General features: G+C 52.4%; 1 protein-coding gene across 1 annotated transcript; it reads right to left on the bottom strand.

The window, feature by feature from the left end:
- Positions 1-305: 305 nt before the first annotated feature.
- Positions 306-5,379, bottom strand: MSX2 (msh homeobox 2). The gene is made up of 2 exons (XM_033096432.1): positions 4,925-5,379; positions 306-1,026 (listed from the first exon to the last, which is right to left on the bottom strand). The coding sequence occupies exons 1-2, from the start codon at positions 5,301-5,303 to the stop codon at positions 602-604; spliced, it is 804 nt and encodes a 267-aa protein (XP_032952323.1). The 5' UTR covers positions 5,304-5,379; the 3' UTR covers positions 306-601.
- Positions 5,380-10,463: the final 5,084 nt, after the last annotated feature.

The following is a 10,463-nucleotide window of genomic DNA, read 5'->3' as shown; positions in this document are numbered from 1 at the left end:
GTTTTTTAATGTGTGTAAAACTGAATACTTGATGTGTCCTGTCACTTGAAGGAATCTCTCCATACCTACTGTCTATACCCATGGTGTCTAATTCTCTATTTTTTTCCATAAACAAAAGCCAATCATCCTGTCAAAAATCACCAAATTTCAGCAATTAATTTTAGCAAATAATGCATCTCCCCCATAAGAAAAAAACAAATGGACATAAGCAGTCTCCTTTAGGAAGTTGATATATATATAAAAAAAGTATATATATATATATGTATATAAATTTTGCCTTTCAAAATAATTTGAATTTTTACGTCTGCTGTATAAAAATGTATTATATTTTATTATATATATATTTATAGATAAAAACCGTCAGAGCCAATCTTTGTGAAAGGAGAAGGGGGCATCTCCTTGAAGATGACACCAAGGAAACAGGACTTGGTGTCTGCAGTCTAAAGAACGAATTCAAACTATGCCTGCGGCCCTCTGGGCCTAGCTGCTTAGGGTGGTGCAAGCAAGGTTTGCAGAGCAGGGGTGCTGGCTCCATGCTGCCTTCCCGGGGAGTGAGGGGGACCCTTCAACAAACATCCATCAGTCTACTGAGCAGTCTTCCTTAGGATAGATGGTACATGCCGTATCCGACTGGCGTCGCATAGAGTCCCACTGGCGGGATGGGGAGCACAGGTCTATGGAAAGGGTAGGACGCTCCGTATAAGGATGCTGCTTGCAGCGGCGAGTTGATGGGGAAAGGGAGGCTGAAGCCAGAGGGCAGCATCGGTTTTGCAGCCATTTTCAATTTTTCCAGCTCTGCCTCCTGCAGCCTTTTCGCCTTGGCCCTTCGGTTCTGGAACCAGATTTTGACCTGGGTCTCTGTGAGGTTCAGGGAGCTGGAGAACTCGGCGCGCTCTGCGATGGAGAGGTACTGTTTCTGGCGGAACTTGCGCTCCAGCGCCAGGAGCTGAGACGTGGTGAAGGGTGTGCGCGGCTTCCGATTGGTCTTGTGCTTGCGCAGGGTGCAGGTGGTGGGGCTCGTGTGTCCTGGAGAGCAGAGGGGAGTGCATTAGCAACAGCAAGTGGCTTTCTCGCCAGGTGTGTGTGGGCCGGCCTCCCTCTTCCTCTCTCAAAAACATACCTCTGTCCAAACCAGGTGTGGTATCTCGGGGAGCGGGAGGGGGGTAAGAGTGGACAACGACCATATTTAAATGGATGAACTGCTTTATTTTGAAAATCGAGGCTTTTAACAAGAAGTTGGGGAATTTAATGGTGTAATAGAACTTTCCGTGTGGAAAACAATCAGTATTTGAATAATGGAAATAGAACATGTATGAACAGACCCCCCATAAGTTAAGGAAGCTGAGTGGTTTCTGAGAACAAAATCCCGTTTCTTCTGAGCTTAATTTCTCTTGTCTTTAAAATAGGAATGGGGGGGGGTGCTTATAATAACCCTCACTTCCTCGGATGCGTGAAAGGGGTCTTAAGAAAAAACCGGGTTACTCAGTCCCCTGCCTGCCGCGGACAAGCTGCACTGCATGCACACACTTACGAAGGACAGAAGTGCAGATAAGGTCTGTGGTTAATTAATCATAGGACCTTGTGATTGGGTAGCAGCACCATGCAATAAACAACCACACAGCTGTCATTCCATCCAGTCTACAGATTATAAAACCTGAACGTCATTTTACAGATCTGGATGTGGGAAAAGTTTTTTGGCCGGGTGCTTCTGTAGTATAAACTTTACTAAGAAGGAGGGGAAAATTCGCTCGCCCATAAATGTAAATGTCAGGAGAAATCCCACCGCCTCTGAATTCAGCACAGGCGGTGGGTGACATCTTAGCATCTCCAGGCTTCTATGGTTTAGAGCCAATGTGTAAAGGATTAGTTTGTCGCCCTGCTTTAGAAAGAGGAATAACAAGCAAAATAAAGGTATGCCAACACCATCCAGCCTCCATGTTTAAACTGGATTCAATTATAGGAAGTCACAGGACGAGGCACCCTTGTGGTTCTGTAGCATCAGCTAACGTTGGGCTTCTCTTCCTCCAGGGGAGGTGGGGGAGGAGCGTGGAGCTATAGGGCAAAATGCTGGACAATTAATTTTCTGCATTTGGCTTTTATGAGCTTTACTAATTTTCCAAATGTAGCCACAGTAATAACTCCAAAGGACTCATGGGGAGAATGTCGCATTTCTTGTTTTGTTACTTTGGTGGCCCAAGAAAGAGTTTACACTTCATACTTGAGGGTGACACAGCACAAGTCCCAACCCAGCCTCCATTTCCAACAAGAAATGGATCTGTCCTAGGGTGACCTTATTAACCATCGCTGTAAGGGACTGAAAAGAAAGGTAGTGTGTTCTGCAATCAATGAAAAAACAGAAATCTGGGACAGGGGTGGGTCAGAAGCAACCACAGAAGTGTATCTTTTGTATATGCTAATCCCTGAGTAAACCAGAGAGCAGGGTGCCTGCTCCTTAATTTACAAATAAACTAACAACGTTTTCTGAGATTTGAGACCTGTGAAACCCTCAGCCTTCACCAACCTGGCCTGGCTGTCTGGATGACCCAGCCGTCTCCGCTTGGAGACCAAGCTCCTAGGGTCCTTGCTTGATCCTGCTCTAAGTTTGGAAGCAACTCCGTGTCCAGGCACAGTCATTCTGGTTGCTCCTACGGGCTGCATTTGAATTATGAAATCCAGGCGACTGGGATCGCTCACAAGTATCAAAGCCATAAAGTTATGAGCCTTCCTCCCAGGGCACCACTCCTCCCCCCAACCCCCATTTTAAACCAGCCAGAGGAAGGATGCGATTATACAAAGCAAAACAGCATTTATCCTACTTCCTCCGAATAACAAAACCAGGCTCGGGCGGGTGGCTCCCTCCCGCCCCAGGCTGGGTCGTCTGGCGCTCCCAGGACCCACCGCTCCCATCACAGGGCTCCCACAGCAATCTCCAGGCCCCAAACACCAATAACCCCCTTTTTGTTTTAAAATTAAATCCTCTTCAGAGTCTCCGATTTTTCTCCTGGAAAGGTCAGATCCAGGGCCCAAGGCTGGCTCACTGAGCAGGGAAGCTTGACTACACTACCTGGTAGAGATGTTTCCAGAGTAAAGTGTGGGCAATTGCTGTCCTAGAACCCAAAGCCTAAGCAAGTGGGATTTCTGACCTCTGGACACCACCCCTATGAGGCCTGGAACCTTCATGTGCCGCTGACCCAGGCACTGGCCCAGGCTTAGGAATACATGGGCACTCGGTATCTGTCAAACACAAGAAGTCTCTCAAAGTTTCGGAGCCTCTACTTCACCATCAATAAAATGGGTAATACTGATCCCGCAGTGAAGTGCAGAGTACGAAGTTTTAGAATGTCCAGAGCCCTGTCTGCCACCAGATCACTGATCATTAAATGCTCCCCAATTTCTTTATGTCAAGCCCAAACTCGGTGTGTTCATTCCTCTGAACTCTGCTGCTCATCTGTTACTGGGAGGCCAGCTGCTGCCACACAGGTCAGATAAGATCGGATGGTTAAAAGTGCTATAAAGCACTGAGCAAACTCGTGTTTAAATTCTTTGAGTCCTTATTCTCCACACCCTTTTGAATCTTTTGGAGTTTCTAACAGGGTGGAGAGAGGTGCCAGAGGGGACAGTCACTGACGCCTGGGTATATGGCCTTGTTTTGTTCACAAACTACGGTGCACCTCCAGGCTTGAGGGCTGACTGATGGAAACACAAAGATGGGGTTCTCCTGGCTTTGGAAAAAGTCCCTCCACATCCCGCCCTGCCCTCACCTTTCCTAGAGGTATGGTGGGGGTAAGGAAGATTTAAGGTCAGGAGATAGAAGTAAAAGAAGTTACAGGGAATGAATTCTCCAAATTGCAAAAAGGATTCAGGGCCCAAAACTGGATACTAAAGCTGGAGGAGAAATCACTTCTCCTTGGCCTGACTCGGCCCTCCAGCCGCATTGGCAGGAAGCGGGGTGCCACTGTCTGGACCTCTGCTTGGTCTCTCTGGGGAGACCCGTCATCGGTGCCCAGAACACCCTACAGAGGAGCAAGGCTTGGACACCAGGGCCCCTCACCCAGTTCAGCCACTGTTGGTGACCTGTATCAAGTTCAGTCCTCATAAAGCCTAGGTGTTTAAACGGGGGCCTCTGCCTACATTTCGGGGTTCCAGGGGTGACCAGGATATGGACTCCTAAAGAGCAGCACTTTGTAAACTCTCAAGCTCTGCTGGAATGCTGTTAATTATCACTATGAGCCAAGCGCAGTCTGCGCGCTTCAGACCCCAGCCCGCTCCCAGCGAAGCCGAGGACCTCATCAGCGACGTGCTGGCTGCGGGGACTGTCCTCCCTGCCACCATCCCTTCGCGGGATCCTGCTTCCACACCCGGGGGACCCATGGAAGGTAATGATTTCCAGCCAATATCGGGTTGGATTTCAGTTAGCTGCCTTTAAAATGAGGGTACACTCGCAGGGTTGTGAACTTTGAAAGGCGTTAAGACACCCTCGCCGTCGCCCGGCACATATTCGAGCGCTCGTTAGACGTGGATCCCCCTTCACTCCCCAGACAAGAGACCCCGGTGGACAGTGAAACAAAAATAAGTTTAGTGGCTGGAGCGCAGGGCTGAGGGCTAGAGAAACCGAACCAAGCGACCCCGCAAACCCAGCTGGGGTTCGCCCTTCAAAGATAAGCGAGTCCGCAACTGTGTGCAACTTCGCACAGCAAGGGGCTCCGGGTCACGCGCTGTGCGGATATTAGCCACAGGGTGTCTTGGATGCAGCCGGCGCGCTGAACTCTGGGGAGAACAAGGGGCCCAGAACTGCTACGCTCGTTTTCCGGGGCGCATACTGCAGAGGGGTCTCCGTACCCCCAGCCTGGAACACCGGCCCCCGGCTCCCTCCACTGCCCGACGCGCCCGCCTGCCCCGCGTCCCCGCCCGGGCGTGCACTCACTTGGCGGCGGCGAGTATCTGCCGGGTTCCTGCATCCACGCCGCTCCGTCTTCTGAATTTTCCGACTTGACCGAAGCGGTCTCGAAGGGCTTGACCAGCGGCCCGGGGCTGTGCGATTCCCGGGCGCCGTGTCCGGGCAGCAGCAGTGGCCGCAGGGTGGCCCCGGCGGAGGCGCTTTCGGCTGGCAGTGGGGACGTCTCCTTGGGCGGCTTCTTGTCCGACATGAGCGCCTCCACGCTGAAGGGCAGGCTGGAGACCTTGACGCGGCGCTCCTCCGCCGGCCCCTCGGCGCCCCCAGGCCCCGGGCCCGGACCGGCCACCATCGCCGGGCACTCCTCATCAGACGAAAACAGGTCATTGCCTTTGGACGGAGAAGCCATGACTTCTCTGCCCTACGTAGCTCTCGGCGCGCGACTCGGCTGGCAACCCGGCAGCGGCGACTCAAACTTTTTTGGGGGGAGACGGGAGGGGCGCGCCGGGAGCCGTGCCTTTCCTCCAAGGGGAAGTGGGAGACTCGGCTCAGCCAATCCGCGCCGGCCCTGGCGCTGACGTCACAGACGCTCGCCTCCGATTGGCTTTTCCGGAAGAGGCTGGGGCCTTCCCCCCCCCGCCCCTGTTTGAAATAAATTAGGAGTTAATTACAGGAGCAGTCAGCAGAGTTGTTATTAGGCGATCCCTCAAGGGTTATAATCACGCCAAAACTGAAAAGTCCAAGGCGTAATTAAGGCCGATTATTTAAAGAGGAAGTTCGCCAAGTCCCATTTCTTCTCTCTTTTGACCCCTCTTTTTAAAAGGTACCGGGCGTCTGTATCACATCCCCTCACCGCCAGAACACGTTTAAAATCTGCAGTTGATATTGCAAAAACATTTATGAAGCGCCTACTACGCGCCGAAGCTGGGCTAACTTTACAAGTTTGGGAGCCAGCATTGAAAAACACGAGCCAGCCCCCCCCCCCTCCGGCTAAAGGGAATATTACACGCAAGGCACTTAGACTAGTATTTCGCTCTTTGTAAGTGCTCGACAGCGTCCGCTGTTACTGTAACTCCCCTAGAAGAAGAAGGGCTGCAGCTAGCCGGAGAGGTGGCCAAGGGCTGCTGTCTCTCAAATGGTTCCGACTGGACAATATAAACCAGTGGTCCCCATGTCTTCCACTCGAAAAGAAAACTACGCACCCTTAGAAACTTGGGGTCCGTGTGTTTTGTTTTCCCTGAAACTCCTGTCTGGGCTGCATCCTATAGCACCTTTTTCTGCAGACTGTGAATTGTGTGTTCCTGCGTTTGTCTGAGCCTATGTTTATTGTGTGTGTTTCGGTGCCAGTGTTTGCTTTGGAGGGGGAGGGGGGGAGGAATGATGATACCCAGTGCTTTCCTCCCTCTGGCAAATATCAGAAACGCGGGGTTCCAAGTTTGCACACCCTGGGCCTGCGGACCTTTTTGGGAAGCACGTTTCTATTCATTGCACCTGGTTGAAAAAAAAAAAGAAAGAAAAAAGAAACATTGATATTCCACCCCACTCCAAATGATACCCTGGGTAATTACATCCCGAACCTTAGTGATGACTGTCTCAGTGCAAGGAAGGGGAGACTAAGCTCCAAGCGCACAGAGGCCTGAAATGTCTGCAGGCCACGGATCCGAGACCCATGGCTTCAGATGACTCTTTCCCTGCATCTGAGCCATTGTCCTGTGAATGAGGACATAATTAGAAGTCTCCCAGCTCAGGGCCTTGCACACAGCACATGCTTCCTAAACAGTTTCCAGAGTCTTGGAAGGAAGGGACATGGTTGGTCACTACTGAAATGACCAAGGCTAGGAGGCTCTCTCCCAGCTCAAGAGTCTTAGGAACTTGACCCCCAGACCATTTGCCAGAGCACCTCTCTGAAGCCGTTTCCTTCACCCCAAACTTCTGCCTGGAGTGAAACTCTGCTGGCTCAGGATAACCAAACAGGCATTACCTGAATCTCACAGGATAAAAACAATCTGCACCGGCCAGTCAATTCAATGTGATTAGAAAGGGTCCTGGAAAAGTTAAAACGAAGTTCTAACCACAGTTTCCTGAAACCTCTGGGTCCCTATCTCACCGCTAGGAACAAGCACATTCTTTTTCTTTTTTTCAACAAAGTGGAAAATCAGAGAAAGTTAAAAAGAAAAAAACAACAACTATGAAAGCTATCTGGACATGTATGCATTTTCCCCTTGAGTCATCCTTGATGATAGCTGGCTTGATATGCATCTCACATACTGTACAGGTAAATCCAGATTAAGTTCTGTGCTTTACAGAGATACCCAGCAAGGTGCAGGCTCTAGTTTGGAAGCAAAACTGAAATTCATTTAGCCCTCAGCTGCTACAGTGTACAAAAGGGTTCATCTTTCAGTTGGGCTGCTGTCCCCAGCCACTGTTTTATAATTGTTCCTGAAAACTCCCTGTTAATATTTGTCAATTTAGGGGCACAGGCTCATTCCTGGGAAATTAAAATAAAAGTGAATGCTATGGAGCTCTTTTAGTTTGATGAACGTTTCAGGGTGAGGAGAAGCTAGATTCTCCCCACTAGTCTCAGATTCTGATGTCCCCACAAAGACATTGATGAAGCCAGAAATAGGAAAATGGTAGATATTAAAGAAAAAAAGAAACTGGTGTTCAAAGCCAGGGTGCCAAGCTCTGGCTGTGAGCAGGAGAGATACTCAGGGGGCAACCAGCCTGCCCAACTTCTCTCCTGCCAGCTCTCAGCTCCCTGCTGGAGTGGAGACAATTCAAGAAAGGGTCTCACCTCTGCTGGAACTCAACACAACTCGAACCCTTTACGGGAAGCCCCATCTGTGCATTAGCTCCCGTGTTGGCTGTGTTTTCAGATCATTTTATTCACCTCTTCCTGGCCCTGCGATCTTGGGCGCCTTACTTCGCCCTAGGCCTGCTTTTTTATCTCAAAAATAGAGCGAATAACCCCTATCTGGGACGGTGCTTGTGGTCATTAAATTCAATAGGCTACATAAAGTAATTAGAAGACGTAGATCAATAATAAGTATTGTATATCAAAAGCAGTAACAGTTTATCGAATGCTGTCTCTCTGCCAGATACCCCAAACGAAGTGCGTCGTCCGCGCCCACGGAGTTCACGGTGGGTTCTTTGTAAACTCTCGGAGGCTGTGGCTCGGCCTGAAAACTGCGTCGTCCCTTAGCAGAGGACTGGCTTTGGTACTTAGGGGGCATTCAGTAAAGGCTAGTTCCCGGTGACATACTCGCCGGCAGAAAAGTGGGGTTTCCTTTCGAAACTCTGTCACCACTGAGCGTCAACTCTGCACGAAGCTTTAGTGTCTGGACCTGTTCTCCTGGATCTCATTTTGTTCAACCAACACACCGCTCTGTGCGGAGATTATTTTCTCCATTTCACAGATGAAAAGCCCAAGGCTAAGTTGCGCTTACTGTGCTGCGCAAGGCCACGCAGGTAGGAAGTGGGGGACCCGGGGATCGCCCCGCGCGATACAGGGCCCTGCGCGCGCAGCCGCAGCACTCCAAGTGCCCGGGCACCCAGGGGCATTTCGCACGCTCTGGGGCCCTGCGTGGGGCAGCGACGCACGCGCACCGCAAGTCTCCAGAGAAAACACTCCTTGCCGTGGAGGAGGGCACGCCGACCGCACCGTTTGCAACCCCCAGGACCGATCGCTGGATCCCGGCGGCTAGGAGGCGGGGGAGGGGCGGAGGAGGGGGCGGTAGACGGGCCAGGGCTGCGGGCAGGCGCCAGGCGCGGGGAGATGAAAGGCGGGCTCCGGGGGAAGGGGCTGCGCCGGGTGACCGGCTCCAGCCGCGCCGGGCGCCCCGCCCCCGCCCCGCCCCGCCCCGGCTGCCCGGGGCAGAGGCGGCTGCCCGCGCCGGAGCCGCGTTAATTGCTCTCGGCCCCGGCACTCAGCCTGCGCGGAGCCGGGACAACCTCGCTCCAGGAGGAATGACAATTCGCCCTAATGGGACAACCTCGCTCCCAGAGGAGTGACAATTCCTCCTAATGGGCCGCTCGTTAGCGGCCTATTCTCTCGAACCTGGGTATCAGAAGCGGGCAGACAAGCGGGCGCCAACGTCCGCCTGGAATTCCACATCGCCGCTCCCCACTCCTCCAACCCCAGCCATTCGCTGTGTGACCTCGGGCAGAAGGCTGCCCCTCTCTGAGCACATTTTTCTTACCTGTACAGTGAGGACTAGGATTGGGGAACATCAGGCGTCGGTGAAGTGGACATATTTCCGGGCATTTGAGAGATCACTTGCCGAGTTCCAGAGCGGGACGGGGGTAGATGGGCATTCAGGGTCACTGCTTGAGGTTCTTTGTGGGGACAAACCCCTTGCTTGTGAAGTTCTGGACGGTTTCCTAGGGCCCCCACCTGCCCACTGAGGTAGGGACCCGGCCCAAGTCGGGCCTGGAGAGAAGGGCCTTTGCCAAAGCGTCCCGCAGGTTACACAAGGCTGCCTGAAGCCTGAGCTTCCGTCGGTTCCCACTTTACAGATGAGGAAGTCGAGGCACGGACTCGAGAGAGGCTGGCCTGACAGCTGCTGTGGGCAGAGCCTAATTCGACATAGTTCCCTGGAAGAAGCCCAGGACAGGATATGCTGGGGAGGGAGGGGGAGAAATGGCGGCAGACCCAGGTGCCTCTCATAGGTCTGGGTCGTAGGTCGCAGCCTTGACAGGAAGGGCCAGTTCTTGGAGACTTCCAGTTGTTCCTGGCCACAGCAGGTGTGAGGGTTGCAGAAGGGAAAGATCCTGAGCTCTGCTCCTTCTGTAGTTCTGTACTCAAATTCAGCCCTGCTTCGTGCTATCTGCCACCATCCCTGCATTGGGGGATCTTGGTAAATAACCCTTTTCAGAAAATGGCACACTAATGCCCGGCCTATGGCGTCGCTGGTGAGGACCAGGTGAGAAGCCTTACCAAAAACGGAGTGTGGCTGCCGCAGCACCCCTGGCTCAGGAGTGGCTGTTCTGGCTCCACGAGCCTTGCTGGCTTTCAACAGGTGTGAGGCACGTATTTCCTGTGGGACTGTGGACAAATCCCTCCACCATCTGCACCGCGGTTTCCTCATCTGTGATATGGGCACGTCAGCCACTCAGTAAATAGATAGTATTATCGTCTTGCATATCCTTATTGATATCATTTTTTCACTCCCCTCCTTCAATAGATCTGCCTGGCATCACACACCTCCGGGGCCCAGTGACCCAACGTTGGGCGATTTGAGGCCTGAGACTGCAACTTTTTTGAGCCTCATGTTTTAACTCCCACCTCTTGTAAAGGAACCAGATTGGCGGTTCTGTCTAGTGAGCAGTGGGGATTAAGGGAAGACATGGGTTAGCCGCACAGCTGGGAGCATCTGCTGCCTGGGCACATCTCGCTGGCACCTCCACAGCCCCTGGCCGCACTGGAGGACAGTTCCCGGGGCAGGGCCCAGGCATTGATTCGCGTGCACAGAGACACCCGAAGGGCCCCTGGCAGGGGTGGTTCCAGGAGGCTGGGTGGCTGCAGTCTTACTGACCCAGATCCATGGTCCTGGACAGCCCTCCCCCTCAC

This window comes from Rhinolophus ferrumequinum, chromosome 24, assembly GCF_004115265.2.
Source record: "Rhinolophus ferrumequinum isolate MPI-CBG mRhiFer1 chromosome 24, mRhiFer1_v1.p, whole genome shotgun sequence".
Lineage (NCBI taxonomy): Eukaryota > Metazoa > Chordata > Mammalia > Chiroptera > Rhinolophidae > Rhinolophus > Rhinolophus ferrumequinum.
This window is presented reverse-complemented; position numbering and strand designations above follow the sequence as displayed.

Excerpts from the sequence above, each read along its gene's own strand:
- MSX2 (XM_033096432.1), bottom strand. The coding sequence starts at position 5,303 with ATGGCTTCTCCGTCCAAAGGCAATGACCTGTTTTCGTCTGATGAGGAG. Across the intron at positions 1,027-4,924 it reads CAGATACTCGCCGCCGCCAA|GACACACGAGCCCCACCACC; the intron begins GTGAGTGCACGC and ends TCTGCTCTCCAG.